The sequence below is a fragment of the Terrapene carolina genome, unplaced genomic scaffold (genome assembly GCF_002925995.2).
Source record: "Terrapene carolina triunguis isolate 2854851 unplaced genomic scaffold, T_m_triunguis-2.0 Scaffold69, whole genome shotgun sequence".
In the NCBI taxonomy this organism is placed as follows: domain Eukaryota; kingdom Metazoa; phylum Chordata; order Testudines; family Emydidae; genus Terrapene; species Terrapene triunguis.
This window is the reverse complement of record NW_020664420.1, coordinates 22,718,249-22,735,993: the sequence shown is the minus strand read 5'-3', so window position 1 is coordinate 22,735,993 and position 17,745 is coordinate 22,718,249. Positions and strand designations below refer to the sequence as shown.

Genomic DNA, 17,745 nt, shown 5'->3' with positions numbered 1-17,745 from the left:
CAGCCGGCAGCACGCCTCCCATTGGTCAGCTGGGCCCTGCGCGGAGTTCCCACTGGGCGGCCTCTCCCTGAGCCGCGCTCCCATTGGCGAACAGCAATCTGCCCAGGCCGCGTCACGTTCTCACACCATGCGCCAGCACCACCCGCCTCCCCGTCCGCTGACTGGTTGGCAGTGGTGACAAAAGGGGACCCAGCGACGGAGGGACTCTGATTGGGCGGACGAGCTGCCGCTCACGTTTCAAGCGGCTGCTTGGGCGGCGGGGCTGGTTTAAAGGCGCCGCTCCTGCTCCCGTGCCCCATCCAGTGGCTGAAGGAGAGAGAACGAAGCGGCTAGCGGGACCGGCGCATCACGCAGGTGAGAGCTGGGCAGAGGTGCATCCTCCGCCACCCCAGCCGCTCGCGGGGGGCGATACTGAGATCTCCGCCTCCGCTCGGGGCTGGGACCCGCGCAGGGGCTTGCTGGGGAGCTGCGACATCCGTGCCCCCGTCCCGCTCCGTGCGGCGGGGCTGGCGGCTGCCTGGCGTTCAGTGAGACCAGCCCCCCGGCGGGCTGGGCAGGGGCCGAGGGGAGCGAGCGGCCCCGGAGCTGCGGTGGTGGGCTGGGTGCAGGCGCCTGGGTGCCATCCATCAGCGCCGTGTCACATCTCCTCGGTTGCGCGGAGTGCGCAAGGCTGGCCAGGCGCGCCCAGCTGCATCGCACAGGGGTGGGCGCTGCCCTGCGTTTGGCTGCGGGGTCCGTGGCTGGATTAAACGGGGACTCTCCGTGTCTGGCATGCCAAGGAGCTGGTAGCCCAGAATCGGGAGGCGCTCACCCCGCGGTGCCTGCCCAGCCCAGGTACCCAGATACTTGGACTTGTCAGTAAAAGGCATCCTTCGTAGATTTAGTCTGTGCCTCACTAGCGGAACAAGGCAGCTATAGAGAGATACTATGAAAATAAGGGCTATATGCCAACGAGGCTTTGGTGGTTGTTTTTGTGTATTCTAGTACTATACAAAATGTGCCAGGCTTGTACAGGCGTATAGGACAGCAGTCACTGCCCTAGTATCCGCAATGGCTACCACTTTAAGGTATAGGACAGTCTTTTACTGCATGGTGTTTGTGCAGCCAGAATCTCTGCAGAATGCTTTTCAGCTAATAAAACTCTAGAGACTGCCATACGCTCTCTTTGATCCACCTGGGTGTGAATGTCACTGATGTCACTGGGAATTTTGCCTGCACATGTATGGGGCTTTTGGAGGCAGAAAATTGAAGGGATTTTGTATGTCTTAAAGAAGAAAAAGAAATAAATCAAAGGCGTCAGAGGCACTGTCCTACTGAAATTCAGTCACACATTAAAACATGTAGCTTAACTATTTTTTCCCCTGAATGTCTTTTCTACACAAACTCTAAAAATGTATCTGGCTTCAGTGATTCAGGAACTGAACTGACCAGGTAACCAAAAGCGGGAATGAGTGCAAGGCATGACTTTAGTGGATAATGTCACTGTCTCTTCCTATCCTATTAGCCTTGTGTGTGCATTAAATACATTTGTTATTGCTCCACTTCATTGTGGTCAGAACTCCAGATCCCAAAACCAATTTTTTTTTCATCTCCTTACTTCAGCCCTCTTTACCACTGATCATATAGTAGGCTTACTACTAAGTCTCTCTCCCTTGCTTTTCTTCTAACTCTGGCAAGTGCCCAGTGCTTTGCAGGATCAAACTCAATCACAGAATTGAGCCTGTGCGTTACTATGCAAGCGGCTTTTTAATAACCGAAATCCTGTATTTGCTACATTAGCAATGTAAAACCTGATATGAGAAGAGAGAATATTTCTCTGAGAAATTCTTATTTCCTAATTACTTTCTGAGCTTCTTGAACAGATGTGAAATTGTACATGCACTGCATTTCTTTTTATAAATGCATATTGCTGCCTAAAACCTTAGCTGTAACCAGAAGAGTGCTGCACCTCATGAACACTTCATGGTTTAGCAACAGCCTTCTTAAAATCTTTGGATATCTGCAGATAACCTTTCTCATATGTTTGGTAGAAATATCAACTGGTGGTCTGTTCAGTGCTTAGTACATGCTGTATTCAATGCACACTGATTAAACATATTTTAAAATAAGTGGAGAAAGGAACTACATTAAGTTAAAGGGCATATTAACTGATTATCAAATTCATCATAGCAGTATTTCTTCAGAAATGAAAATAATAGTTTTTATTGAGTGTTTTATTTATGAAACATTTCAGGAATAAAAGGAAAAAAGTGAATGACCAATTGTGTTGCCTGCAAGAACCAAAGATATGAATTCTTATTCTGTTTTGTAGCTTTCAGCAGACTCTGTCCTGTGAAAGAAAGAAATTAAAAAAAAAAAAAAAATCTGAAAAGTCTAGAGAATGATCTCAAGCAAACTAGCAGCGCTCGCTCTAATTTAAAAAACAAAACAGTATGTGCCACCATATGATGTCTCTCCCATTATGGAAAAACTGAGCTAGTAGCATTTTGCAACCAAGGCAAGGACTGCTGTAATTTGCACATTATGCCTCTGAGAGATTCTTTAAAAAAGGCTTTCCAGTAGTGTGAGGGAACATAACTAATTATCATCAGTGCCACAAATTCCTTTTGATACTGATGGCATTAATCTTTCTAAAAACTCGTTTGGCTGCCTGTTTTAGAATTGTTCTAAGGGTTATTACATGCATCAGTTTTGGTGTCAGTTATGTCATCTTGTCTTCCTGGCCTATTAATACAAAAGTTAGAGTTAATTTAATATTGCTGTCACTGTGAATAAAGCTGGTTTGAAAGATGCTGAACATTCACTCATGAAGGCTGAAGTCTTTCTACCATAGAATAGGAACATTACAAGCAGCACTATAATCTTCCCAACCCTACCCATACTTTCCTGTTAATGGGCCTCATTCCATTCCTGAAGGGAATGCTTGTAGTGGGAGTTAGAGCAGGGACGGGCAAACTACGGCCCTCCAGATGTTTTAATCCCGGCGGGGAGCAGAGCTTGGGGCTTGCCTCGCTCTGGTGCTCCAGCCGGGGAGTGGGATAGAGAACTTGCCCCACTCTGTGCAGCCCCCAGAAGCAGTGGCATGTCCCCCCTCTGGCTCCTACGTGTAGGGGCAGCCAGGGGGCTCTGGACATTGCCCCCACCGCTCCCGCAGTTCCCATTGGCCGGGAACTGTGACCAATGGGAGCTGCGGGGCAGCGCCTGTGGACAGGGCAGCACGCAGAGCCGCCTGGCCGCGCCTCTGCATAGGAGCCAGAGGGGGAACATGCCGCTGCTTCTGGGGCTGCTTGAGGTAAGCGCTGCCCAGAGCCTGCACCCCAACCCCCTGGCCCAGCCCTGATCCCCCTCCTACCCTCCGAACCCCTTGGTCCCAGCTCGGAGCACCCTCCGGCACCCCAAACCCCTCAGCCCCACCCCAGAGTCCTCCCCTCCCGCCCCACACCCAAACTCCCTGCCCCAGCCTGGAGCTCCCTCCTGCACCCTGAACTCATTTCTGGCCCCACCCCACAGCCCCAGTGGAGCCCTCACCCCCTCCTGCACCTCAACCCCCAATTTTGTGAGGATTCATGACCCGCCATACAATTTCCATACCCAGATGTGGCCCTTGGGCCAAAAGTTTGCCCACCCCTGAGTTAGAGGGTAGCTCAGTTTCCATAACTCATACTTTGGCCTTTCTCAAGGGTTGACTGACTGGGTCATGGGCCAGGAAGCTATGCTACAAGTGCAGGTTACACTAGACATGACTTTTCACTGGTACAGATTTCCACTGGTCTCCCTCTATCTTATAAATGATTTTATTTTTCAATTGTGCCCATCCAGAGAAAAACACAGGCCACTTGCCAACCACCCTGGTTAGTCTGCCTTATGATCTTTGCTGATATTATCAATAAGGGTACCAGTTGTGATGTGGAGATTGGTGCAACAGAAACTGGAAATGGAACTGGCAAAACAGTCCTTCCACTGCAGACCTGTAAGATGGCAAAGACTTTTTGGTCACTATCAATGTATGTTGGATTTGAACAGAAGTGAAAGCTGGATTTATGACCTTTCAATCCTCTGAGATGTGCAGGCTTCTTGGAATTGTTATAGTGACAACTCTGGTATCAAAATATTCTTGTCTTTGACATGAAACAGCATTTTAGCTGAAGATAGAAAAACTATCTTGATAACGTAAACTACAACAATGGGAGTAATTTGAGCTCCATCTTTTGTATAATGTTTTGTCTTTAAATGCTCTTTATCCATGACCATACAACTTCAAGGCATGGACTCACTTCAGATGGAAGGACAGCAATACTGTTAATAGTCATTGCATTGCTTCTGATTCAGACAGTTTTGCAACTGAAATTTATTTTACCACTGACATTTCCTATTAAGGGAGTCTTGTTCCTACTCAGTGTTACAACTGAGGAAATGGCATTTTGTTATGTGGTAGGTTTCAATCAAACCAATGTTTATCCATCCTCAGTTGTCCCCATTGGGCTAGGACCAGTTTGCTTGTAAACTCTGTCTATTCCGAATCTCTTCTGATAGAGGGCCTAATTAACCGTTAATTATTAATTTCAATCTGGGGTTTGTCAAATTAGATATACTACAAAGACAGTGATTTTTATTAGTGTATGCAACCTGCTTTTGCTTTGCATTCTTATAGCATAAACATGCCAATTAATATTTCAGACTAGGGGACACTCTTCTGACAATCTTTCACTGAGATGAAGCCAGTGTCCTATTTCACTTTGCTGGGACGCCGAAATATAAATCTGAGCTTACTGCAGTACTAGCAAGCACTTCAAGGATAAGCTAAAGGAACAATATCTGAACTACTGACAAACTAATTTTAAACCTGTTGAATAAAACTTGAGTAATTTAGACTGATTAGAAACTTAAATAAAAGTAATAACTACATTATTTTAGTGCTCCCAAAATGCATGCCAAGCAAACTTAGCAGGTGGAAAACAACACTATTAAACAGTTGGTACTAGTTAGTATCACTTTAAAATAACTTTGCCCTGATGCACTTTCTTTTCCAGGTATCCTTATGCAGTTGCTTCTAATCATAAAACCAACCAGTTGTTAAGTAACAATCCTCTGGCTTCATGTTTACAAAGTAATAAATGCTTCTGAGTATTTATATCTGTCTTTTAGGTAGCAACTAAATAGGCAAATTGAACGAGTATAACTTCTCTAAATCCCTCTGTGGCCACTCCTGTTTTGGTTTGAGTAGTTTTCTTTCGTTCGGTTTTGTGTTGTCATTTAACTCAACCTGCTCCCAGTCTATGTATAACAAAGCCACTCTAAACTAAAACCCTGATGCTGCAAACACATACTTCCAGTAGAACTATTGATTTAAAGGGGACTATTCAAATTAAGTAGTTAAATTAAGAACCTGTATAAATGGTTGCAGGATCATGGCCAAAGGCCATATCTACACTACAAAATTGTGTTGACCTAATTTATGTCGGCATACAGCCACCACAATTTATTAAATTGCTTGTGTGTGTGCACGCTTAGCTCTTTGTGTCCACAGTGCATGCCCTCACCAGGAGTGCTTGTATCAGTTGTATTGTCAGTGTGGGGCATTGTAGGATGGCTCCTGGAGGCCAGTAACAGTTGACATAAGCAGTGTAGTGTCTACACTGACATTGTGTAGACCTAATTACCTTGACTGTGATTCTGGGATGCTCAGACGTGGTGGTTCTAAAGCAGAGTAGAGAGGCACTTCCTTGGGCAGGAGCCAAATTTAAGTGAAGATACTTCCACATCTAGGTTAACGTGAAGTAGCTTATGTCAATCTAACCATCTAATGTAAATTAGGCCTAAATGGGGCACTATAGGTTTAAATTAACAAATTGGATTCTATCCATGCAACTTTCTCATAAAGACAAGTCTGTGCCTTCCTTTTATGTAGTAACACCTACCTGTACTGTGCGATTAAATTCACTTCAGCTAAACAAAATCTTGTTGTAACCTGTTATACCTCAGCCTTTCCCCGCCCTGTTTATTCCTACTTGCCCTCTCTGTCTAATGGAGAGTGTCAGCACCTCACAGCAGGAACTACACCTTTTTTATTTAGGTGGTCAGGGACCTAGCCCAATGTTTCTCAACATCTGGGCTATGGACCAACGCCAATCAGAGATCTCCCTGATAGTTTAGGAAGGCAGCAAGCCAGTCCCTAGTATCAAAAAGCTTGAGAAACATAGACCTAGCCTACCTCTAACTTGTACTGTGCCTAATTACCTTGTCACATCCTAGCCTGTTCAGGTCAGACTACTATTTCCTTCTTGGAATGAAGGCAGGGGAGGAAGAAAACATGTGCTGATCCTTGCCCCTACTACACAGTGGTGGCTCATCTACACCCCATGTTTCTGTAGGATCCAGGTGTAGCCTGCACTTCACAGCATAGCACTACATCCTGGACGTACATAAAAACGGCCATACTGGGGCCAATGCCAGGTGCTCCAGAGGGAATGAACAAAACAGGTAATCATCAAGTGAGCCATCCCCTGTCACCCATTCCCACCTTCTGGCAAACAGAGGCTAAGGACACCATCCCTGCCCATCCTGGCTAATAGCCATTGATGAACCTATCCTCCATGAACATATCTAGTTCTTTTTTGATCCCTGTTGTAGTCTTGGCCTTCACAACAGCCTCTGGCAAGGAGTTCCATAGGTTGATTGTGTGTTGTGTGGAAAAAATACTTCCTTTTGTTTAAACCTGCTGCCTATTAATTTAATTTGGTGGCCCCTAGTTTTTGTTATGAGGAGTAAAATAACACTTCCTTATTTACTTTCTCCACACCAGTCATGATTTTGTAGACCTCTATCATATCCCGGTTAGTCATCTTTTTCCAAGCTGAAAAGTCCCTATTTTATTAATCTCTCCTCAGATGGCAGCCATTCTGTACCTCTAATCATTTTCACTGCCTTTTTCTGAACCTCTTCCAATACATCTTTTTTGAGATGGAGGGACCGCATCTGCACACAGTACTCAACATGTGAGTGTACCACAGGTGCTATTGTCTGTTGTTGCTGTGGATGACTTTTTATTGGAAACTGCAGGCTGCATCCATAGCCTCTATTTCCATGAAAATAAAAAAGCTGCCTCCACTGTGGGTCCTACTACTAGGGAAAGCTTCAGCCTCAGGTATGTGGGGATCCCCTCCCACCTCACAACACGGATCAGGTGTAGTGACCCACAGGCTGCAGCAGAAATACCAGATGTGGTTGGGTAATAGCTACTCAAGCCGCACCCACCCCTGGGGCGGCGGCTACTATTGTCTCTCTCCATTCCCAAGACCCCGAACAAAGGGAAGGCTGCTGGGCAGGGCCGGGGCTGGTCTCTTCTCGCCCAAGCGGCCCTGCTCTTGCCCGCTCCCAGCGCAGCGCTGCAGCACGGCCCCTCGCCCCCAAGAAGGAGCAGGCGCTGTGCTCTCCTCCACGCGCGGGTTGGGCTGGGCAGTCTGCACTGCAGCACTAACCGGCGCTACGTCACAGCACTACGAGGGGTGGAGTAGCCAGCTGGGGGCTGCCGCGTGGGTTGCTGCAACAGCGCGCGTGCGCATTTGGGTGACCCTCAAGGTGACAGCCGAGTGCGCGCTTGCGCACTCGGGTCTGCCCGCCTGGCCCGTTCCGCGGGACGGCTATGGGATTCCGTAACGTGTAAGCGAGGGGGGCCGCTGCGGGGGGGCTCGGTAGGCGACGGGAGCCCCCGGGGGTGGCTGAGGAGCCGCTCCGTGGCCTAGGCGGGGGCTGCTCCCGGCCCGAGAGCCCGGTGCGCAGGAGCCCCCGGGCCCTGCTGGGGGGCGTCTGAGACCGCAGGCCCCCTCCGGCTGCTCTGGGCCTCGCGCTCGCAGGGAGGGCTGCGGGCATGGGCCGGGACCTGCCCCGTGCTGCGCGGAGCCGAGCGCCGGGCTGATACCGCGCAGCGCTGCGGCTTCTTGTCCCGGCTGGGCTTGGCCGCATGGCTCCGGGGCAGGAGCGGGCCGTGACGCTGGGGGTGCGGAGCGGGAGGCGGGGTGTTGTGCGGCTGTTGTTCTTTTCTGCCCTGTGCAGATGGCGGTGCCTGTGGGGAGGGGCGGGCAGAGGAGGGGTGGGGTGTTGCCTCCATTTGGGGGCATCCAGTAACCCTGAGTCAGAAGGACCCCGAGGCTGGATACTGACTAGACTGTCTGAGTGCCATGTTGCCTAGTGGACAGAGCGCTGTGCTTAGACTCAGGAACTCAGAGTGCTGAATGACCTTGAGCAAGAAAGTCCACCACTCTGCCTCAGTTTCTCTGTGAAATAGGGATAATGACACTGATTCCTCTTGTAAAGCGCTGTGAGAACTAGTGATGGAAAGTGCTAGGTATGAATTATTTATTAGTAGTGGGGCTTTTGTAGAGGAGGCAGGGTATGGGTGATGGTTTGTTTTTGTTTTTTGGTTGAAGTATTTTGTCTTTCTGACATCCTGCCAGCAAAACCTCAGCTTTGACTTAATTTAGCTTAGGCAGCATCAAGGCTGTCACTCCCAGTGCAGAAGTGGGGCCTGTAAGGATTTTAAAAATGAATACTTACTACTGCAGGCTTGTATTAAACTCCCAAGGTTACAGCTTTTCTCTGACCTTGGCTTGGTAAACGCTGCCACCACCCAAATGCAACAAAACCCCCTTTGAACCCAGGAAGGTGCACTTGGGAATTCCTCCCTGTGGGGTGCCCTCAAGACCCCTCCCCCCCCAAGAGCTGAAAAAGGAAACAAAGGAAATTAGCTGTGGCTACCAGCTAATCAAACAACATGCACAAACCTCTTAGGACACCAAAAATCCAATCCTGTTCTTAAAAAAGGTAAATTTTATTAAAAACAAAAAAGAAAATCTATCTGGAACTTAAGCTTTTGCTAGATTTTAAAAGAGCAATTCCAAAAATCAAGCACCCAAAATAGCTTTCTTGGGGGTTCAGCTTAAAGGTTACAAGGAAACAAAAGCATCTGGGTTAGCACAGTGGAGTCCACAAGCCAATAAGAAATAAAAGAAATAACCCTAATCACATCTAGCTAAACATTCTGATCTACTTACACATTGGAATTCAGATAAGTAGTTCTAGGCACAATCTGATGACTTATAATCATACCTGGCTTAGTTGCTTATAGCATGGTTGCCCTGTCCCTTCAGCCCAGAGAGAAAGGGAAAGTTTTTCCCAATTTTAAAAAGTTCTACCTTCCCATTGGCTCTTTTGGTCAGGTGCCCACTTTTTTTTTTCTTTATCTGGGGGACTTTTTAACCCTTTACAGGTAAAGCAAGTAAAGAACAGCTACCAAAAGGGATTTTACAGCTAACTGGCTGGCTGGGTGTCCATTAAAGGGAGCTATCCCCCCACTTTATTTATTACAGGCAGTGTGTAGGCAGGTGGCTGGGATCCAGAGACCTTCATGGAACTGGCTGCTTTGGTCATCTTCCTGATATGAAGGGGTCCCATGTTTATTTCTTTAGACCAGAGGTTCCCAAACTTATTTGGCCTACCGCCCCCTTTTCAGAAAAAAAATTACTCAGCGCCCCCCTTTTCAGAAAAAAAATTACTCCGCGCCCCCCTGGAAATCTGCCTTCTTTAAGCGAACAAACAGAAAGATGCAGTGACAAAATTGCATTCTTTTATGTATCTATATTTCTACCTACGTCCTACAATATAGTAAAGAAAGATGTGTTATTAGAATATCGCCCACGACATCAGGTATACAGTGGTTTTTGCGTAAGACGGCAAAAGACAACCAAACTAAAATACTAATGAAACTAATAAATTGGGTTTTGTTCTTTGCTCAGCATTAGATATATGTATTTGATATTAAATTGTCAAATATCAAACTAAATTTATCAAGAAATAATTAATTTAAAAAATAATCAATATGCAATTAAAAATCAGTTAATAGTTTTAATTTAGTTTGCCCTTATTTAAATAATTGTTCCTTATTAACACACGCCTTATTTACCAATTAACACAGATGATTCGATAGATATAAATAAATGTTAATAGTTAACAGTTTTTTTACGATTTCATTCCCGTTTTTGTTAATATTGTAATAAAAAATATGACAAATATATTGACTGTACACTTCAAATAGTACTGTACCGACACAAGCCTGCTACGATTTTATTATTAGTAAGCCCTAGAGACACAGAAACGTACGGTAGATATGTAAGAAAATGTATAAAAATACTCACGTGTAAATTGCTGTTTTATTGAAACAACAATAATACAATTTGCTTTGTATGTAATCCGTAAAGATCGAAGGTATCGAATATGAATAAAAATTTTTAAATACTTATTGCACTATTTTTAACTGCTTTTTACACAATTCAGAAACAATCTAAATTAGATTTCATACATGTCGCCTATTTATAGTATTGTATTGTAAACAAGTCATTACACGCACATATTCCTGCCGATGCATGCTGGACTTCCCGACAATGCGCGACACATTCGCCTGCCAACACTTGCTTCTTAAGAGCTGTTGGCGGACTTGACACCTGATCGGTCATAATTTGTGAATTTATTTGGAAAATAAAGTAATCACTACAACTTTAACTCTATGTTACACAACAGATGAAACATGTACGAACGGTTTTTCAAAATTTTCGTATATTCTCTTCTTTCTTTATGCTTCCACCGCCCCCTTATTTTTATTCAACGCCCCCCCAATTGCACCCAAGGCTACTCTACTGCCCCCCTGGATTGTTCCAGCGCCCCCCAGGGGGCGGTATCGCCCACTTTGGGAACCTCTGCTTTAGACACTGAGAGCTGATGGGTCCCACCCCACAATGCACATCTTGATCCAAGTGCCTGTAAGGGGTAATGACAGGTCTCCAGGAGGGATGTGCAATTCAAAAGATCAAGATCTCAAATTCAACATTGGTACCTATTGTCACTGCAGTGCACTATTTTATTTTATTAATTTATCAGGGAAACACTTTCCACAATAAAGGTGGCATCAATACTGCAAAGATCCCCTGATTTGCATTCTTCAGGAAGTGACTAACTGAAAGGGTTTCTGCTCCTGAGTAGACAAATTAGAATACCAGCATAGTTACATTCTGTGTCACATTTACTTAACCTAGATTTCACTTCAAACATTTCTACATGTAGTAGTTGCCCTATGGGTAGATCTCTGAGCCTAGATCTCTATGGCAGACCTCTATTTGGTACCCACCTTCTGTTGGTAGACTTGTCCTCACCTGAATCATCCAATTGACTTCAGTGGGCTTACTAATATGCATAAGTGTTTGCATCCTCAGGACTAAATTTGTATTTTTAATAATTACAAAAATTCTTAGTGGTGTCAAACCAGAAATTCAACTGACAATTACAAAATCAAAGAAACAAGTACAAAGCATCTACTAATAAAATGGGAAGAAAATAAATAACTAGCAATACATAAATAGAAACTTTAATTTTTCCTCTTAAATTTAAAATTAATTACACTTAAAAAAAAAAAAGGAAGATAATATCTATCGGGGAGTTAAGCATGTTTGTGAAGTGCACCTCTAAGGAAGATGAGTACTCCATATTGGTATGAGAGGGTAGGACATGTCATAGCAAACAGCATTAGATAGAATATGTAGGAAATAGTTTTTCAAGGAGTTTGTAGGAAATTAGAAGTCTACTGCACAATTACTTATTAAAGTGAATGTGTCTAAATAAACTTTAGTCGTGTTGTTTTGTTTTTTTTTCTCCTCCTCCAAGCTCTACAACAATGCCTGGGTCTCTTCCTGTGAATGCTGAAGCCTGTTGGCCAAAAGATGTGGGAATTGTTGCCCTGGAGATCTATTTTCCTTCTCAGTATGTTGACCAGACAGAATTGGAAACATTTGATGGAGTGGATGCTGGGAAGTACACCATTGGCTTGGGTCAATCGAAGATGGGATTCTGCTCAGATAGAGAGGATATCAACTCACTCTGCTTGACTGTGGTACAGAAGCTTATGGAGAGGAACAGTCTCTCCTATGATTGCATTGGGAGATTAGAAGTTGGAACAGAGACAATCATTGACAAGTCAAAATCTGTAAAGACTGTCCTGATGCAGCTCTTTGAGGATTCTGGTAATACAGACGTAGAAGGGATTGACACAACAAATGCATGCTATGGAGGCACTGCTGCTATCTTTAATGCTGTTAACTGGGTTGAGTCCAGTTCTTGGGATGGTAAGTTTGTTGTCTTTGTTCAAAAGCTACATCTTAAGTCTTTGTCCAGTAGTCTTCCTAGTAACCAACTTAAATGCACAGCACATAACTTTATGCTTGGATAGTAAGCCTTTTAAAAATACTTTATAAGATATAAGATTTCCTTTTCTGTAGTTAAAAAATGCTAAGTAAAACAGACACTGGACTTGAGAGAGGTTTCCTGGGAAATACGCTAGACAGAAAATGTATACTTCCAAGATGACTTGCACGTCTAGGTTACACCTTGTGTAAATGTGAAATTAGAATGTATTGTATATGCTTTACAAAGTGATTCTGAGACACCTACTTATCATTGATCTTTTCTTGGAAATCTGGAATGCTCCAAGGAATGAAAATAAAAGGCGGAAATAAATTTGGAGAAGTGTCAGCTGATTAGAGCTGGCACAATCCTGCAACCATATCTTCCTGTAAACTGAAAAAGTAAGCATTGCAAGCTAAAAATAAAGTTTCCCAGGGACTTCTTTCCATAGTTATTTCTTATCTTTTCCAGGTCGTTATGCGCTTGTTGTTGCTGGAGACATAGCTGTGTATGCCACTGGAAATGCCAGGCCAACCGGTGGAGCTGGTGCTGTTGCTATGTTAATTGGTCCAAATGCTCCTTTAATTTTTGAGCGAGGTTAGTCTCATGTGGAAAGATTTTAAAACGGATACCATATATGGGGCCTGCAGAACACTCTGAACTCCAGGATGTCCTGTACTGTAGTTACTGTCATTCCAGGCCTCCAGGGAGCCAGATTAATTTTTCTGGTGTTAGAACTTGCACCTTCTATCTCGGTCTAAACTGTCTTGTTGCTGCCCCTGGCGGGATTCACCTGTGGGTGGAGTAGGAGGTACTGCCTGCCTTCACCAATGTGAAATACAAGGACTGCACGGTCTTGTCTAGTGCCTATCAGCGCAGTTTTCTCATGGTGGGGCTGTCAAATGATGAAAATCGACTTGTTACAGGCAGGATAGGCTAGATTCATGAAGGAACTTAAGCATAGTGATACGGAGCGTCAGCACACCCAATTTCTAGGAGCCTAGAAAATTACTGGGATTAACAAAACCTGGGTTAGGCACCTCTGGAGAAATGGTCTGAAGTAAATAGGATGAAATTCAATAAGGACAAATGCAAAGTATTCCACTTGGCAGGAACAATCGGTTGCACAGATACAAAATGGGAAATGACTGCCTAGGAAGGAGTACTGCGGAAAGGGATCTGGGAGTCATAATGGACCACAAGCTAAATATGAGTCAACAGTGTAACACTGTTGCAAAAAAAGCAAACATCATTCTGGGATGTATTAGTATGAATGTAAGCAAGTTCTACTCCGTGCTGATTAGGCCTCAACTGGAATAGTGTGTCCAGTTCTGGGCAACACATTTCAGGAAACGTGGACAAATTGAAAGTCCAGAGAAGAGCAACAAAAATGATTAAAGGTCTAGAAAACATGACCCTTGAGGGAAGGGTGAAAAATTAGGTTTGTTTAGTCTGGAAAAGAGAAGACAGAGGGGACATAACAGTTTTCAAGTACATAAAAGGTTGTTACAAAGAGGAGGGAGAAGAATAGTTCTTACTTCTGAGGATAGGACAAGAAGCAATGGGCTTAAATTGAAGCAGGGGAGGTTTAGGTTGGACATTAGGAAAAACTTCCTAACTGTCAGGGTGGTTAAGCATTGGAATAAATTGCCTAGGGTGGTTGTGGAATCTCCATCATTGGAGATTTTTAAGAGGAGGTTAGACAAACACCTGTCTAGATAATACTAAAGTGGTGGTCTAGATAATACTTAGTCCTGCCATGAGTGCAGGGGACTGGACTAGATGACCTTTCAAGGTCCCTTCCAGTCCTATGATTATTAGCCCAGCGGTCTGGGTACACACCTGGAGTGTGGAGACCCCTTTCCCCTGAGTGGGAAAAGAGATTTGAACAGGGATCTGCCACCTCTCAGATGAGTGCCCTAACCTCCTGTATTTTGGGATATTCTGATGTGGGCCTCCCTCAGTCTCTCCTGTTGAAATTGTTCCAGTTTGGATAAATAATAAGAGTAATTGGGCCAGAGAGAGCAGCTAAGTATAAGAATGACTCTGTAGCCTGGTGGTTAGAGTGCTCACCTGGGAGGTGACAGACCCAGCATCCAGTCCCTCTACAGCAATTATTCTAATTATTTATCCTCAGTGGAATACCTTCAGTAGGAGAGACTAAGGGAGTTGTACATTAGAATAGCCCAGTAGTTAGGGAACTCACCTGAGAGGGGCCAGATCCATGTTCAAATCCCTTTTCTCCCCTTCTGGTGGAGGTGGGACTTTGAACTGAGGTCTCTCACAACCCCGGTGAGTACCCTAACCATTGGGCCAAAAGTAATGAGGGAGGTCATCCCCTATCCCCAATGCCTGATTGGTGTATGCCTGCTTATATGGGCCTGATGTGGTAGGCGAGGTCTGAGGACACCTGCTGAATTGGACCCCACAGGGGAGTTAGGTGGAGAAATGCCTATTTTCCCCTAGTTCATGAATCGCATTGGGGCTTAGATGTCAAAAGGTCTAGAGTGGGGTGCAGTTCACATGCTCAAACAGAAACATAGGCACCTAGGGAACTTTTACTGCACAAATTCAGGTGCTAAGTGAGTTTAGACATCTAGACGGTTCAGCAGCAGCTGAGGTGAAAGTTTTGTGAATCACTGGGGCCTGATTCTGGGACAAAGGCACCTAAATCCTTTTGTGAATCTAGCCTGGTGTTTTGCCAGCACTTCCACTCTCACCTTAGTAGTGAGTGATCTGGAGCTGTGTGTCAAACCACCATGGATGTGAGAATTCACTACTAAGCTGTCTGGCCAGCACCAAATCTTATCTGTATGCCACTAACCTGGGGTGACATGTATTCAGGTTGACTTATAAAGTGATTCTCTTAAGCAATCTTTATTTATTTAAATAGGACTGCGTGGGACCCATATGCAGCATGCCTATGACTTCTATAAGCCAGATATGGTGTCTGAATATCCTGTAGTTGATGGTAAACTATCTATTCAGTGCTACCTCAGTGCATTAGATCGCTGCTATTTTGTCTACCGCAACAAAATCCGTGCTCAGTGGCAAAAAGGTATGTATTACTGTAAAATGTTTACAGGCATCGGTGGCAATCTAAAATTCTATTTGCCAGAGCACATAATGAGAATGCAATATCTGTACAGCCGCATATATCTGTATATCCAGCCTAAAGAAATTTTAAATAAATATTAAATAAACCTCAGGGAAGCAACATTGTCACCAGGACTTTGGCTAGTTTATACCTCCAGTGGGATGTAAGTGTGTATTTGCTTTTTTTAATGATCCCTTAATCCTGTGACACTGAGATTTATATTCAATTGTTCAACAATTATACAGAATCAATATAAGCATTTTGTTTCATATTTATTGAGCAGTACTGTTTTGGAGATAAATAACTACCTCCTGCCACTGCTAAATCTTACCAATGTGCCAAAATACCATTCTGCTTTTTTTTTTTTTTATGTAGCACCACAATCATATGTCAATTTACAATACAGGCACAACTTGCCAATTGTTATCTGAAGAGCTTCTTTGATTGCCAGAAATAACCTTATATTTTGAAATGCAAATAACTGCAGTGCTTCTAGTAACTTGCCAGCAAAGGCTAGGTTTTACAGTAACTTCCTGGATGCTACCATACTATAGTTTGCTTTTTTTTTTTTTTAAAAGTGGCTAATGTGAGCAATTGTACACGTATTGTTACAACTTACTGTGCCTTTTTTGCCTTTTCCAGAAGGAAGTGACAGAGACTTTACCTTGAATGACTTTGGCTTCATGATCTTCCATTCTCCATACTGTAAACTTGTACAGAAATCTGTGGCTCGACTGTTGTTGAATGACTTTCTTAGTGACCAGAACGCTAAAACAGAAAATGGTATCTATAGTGGCTTGGAAGCTTTCAGGTGAGAACTGCTACTATCACTTAAGTAGCCTGAGGAAGAAGGGAATCTAAAATGTGCTACACATCCTATATGCTTCTCCCTTTCAGCTGTTTTAGTGAGTAGCAGCAGTTTCTAAACCTCATTATTTTTTAAATAGGGATGTAAAACTGGAGGATACCTATTTTGATAGAGATGTGGAGAAGGCCTTTATGAAAGCTAGTGCTGAACTCTTTAATCAGAAAACCAAAGCTTCTTTACTTGTATCCAATCAAAATGGAAACATGTACACCCCTTCAGTCTATGGCTGCCTTGCTTCTCTTCTAGCACAGTAAGTATAAAGCCAGAAAAGTAAGAAGTTGTGACTTGACATGTTAACTCTTGAAAAGCTCTAGAAACATAACTTATTCCCAACAGGCTTACTGTAACCAAAACAAACTATCCCCCAAAAATCTTTTCCCTTGGATGAAGTTCAGGTAGCAATCTTTTTTGTTTTGTTTTTTGTTTTGTTTGTTTTTTTAAAACCCAAACATAAGTTTAGCAAAGTGTTCTAGATACATTAATCATGCAAATGAAGTGGGAAAGCAGGCTGTACACATTCCAGGGAAGGGGTTGTCCTGATTGCTGTCTTGTGCAAGACAGCATACTAACAGTTGATGGTGAATAAACATAGTTGCATCAAGTATCTATGCCTTGGATTAGCAAAACAACATTTTAGATAATCCTTGTAAACAAACAACCCCCCACCTGGTTGCAGTCTTAACCTGAACAAGCACACATGGTTGCTGGATTAGGGATCAGAAGCCTTTCTTATCCTGTCACAGGTTATGCAGGGTTGATTAGATGATTACTAGAGGTTAGTTGCATGTCAAATGGTTCTGCATGCATACTTAATAATGTGAAACCAGCCTACGCAATAACTAATTTGTATGTACTCTTGTCTCACATACTTCATCCGTCCATCTTTCTTGAGTTGCATCCAGAAATAGCTGCTTCTCTACTATCCAAACTAATTAGCCACTGACACAAACTTCTCATTTACTAGCACACACCTCTCCCAGCCTCCAAACAAGTTAAGAGGAGAGAAATCAAGACATCTTCTCTTCCTCCACCAAAACAAGCATACCCAAAGAGCAACTTCCTTTTGTTTCTTTGCAGACCGTTCCAGCTAGCATCAGCTGTGGTGCAGCCACTGAGACTGTGACAGCACCAAAGGGAACTCTAGCAAGCCCGCTCTTTAGCATTGACTTTCTCTCGGCCTGGGCTTTTTAGTTTTCTTAGAGGTGGTGATACGCTTTAGGCATGGAAAAAGCAAATCACCTGAGGATTGTAATGTTCTGGACATTATTTAACCTCATTCCATTTAAATTAGTTTGATGGTAGCTGCACTGCGGAGTCCTAAATCTTGTTTCAAAGATCATTCTATAGTGCTGTAGATGTACGTGGCACTTCTCAGTTAGAAAGTGAGAAGACCCCTTCCCTGAGACGCATACAGTCTAATACAGGTAATGCAATGTGTAGATGCCTCATCATGAGAAGTGAAAAAACAAGGAGTGAGGAGCACTCTTTGTGTTACTTGTTTTATGTATAGGAACTGTGGCTTGTAGTCTGAGATGTGAGCTGCACCATTCCAATA

The 17,745-nt window shown here is 43.9% G+C and overlaps 1 protein-coding gene across 2 annotated transcripts in view; it reads left to right on the top strand.

Annotated features, from left to right (window-relative positions):
* The first annotated feature begins 300 nt into the window (after window positions 1-300).
* The window catches only part of HMGCS1 (3-hydroxy-3-methylglutaryl-CoA synthase 1), a 23,210-nt gene continuing 5,765 nt past the window's right edge, over window positions 301-17,745 (top strand). The window contains exons 1-6 of one of the 2 annotated variants that reach the window (XM_024203127.2): window positions 301-354; window positions 11,710-12,167; window positions 12,697-12,822; window positions 15,119-15,283; window positions 15,965-16,133; window positions 16,270-16,440. In XM_024203127.2, the coding sequence (XP_024058895.2) occupies window positions 11,720-12,167; window positions 12,697-12,822; window positions 15,119-15,283; window positions 15,965-16,133; window positions 16,270-16,440 (1,079 nt within the window). In that variant the 5' untranslated portion in view covers window positions 301-354; window positions 11,710-11,719. Of the gene's footprint in view, window positions 355-7,582; window positions 7,660-11,709; window positions 12,168-12,696; window positions 12,823-15,118; window positions 15,284-15,964; window positions 16,134-16,269; window positions 16,441-17,745 lie in introns of those variants that run through there. The other variant, XM_024203126.2, reaches the window with a different exon arrangement.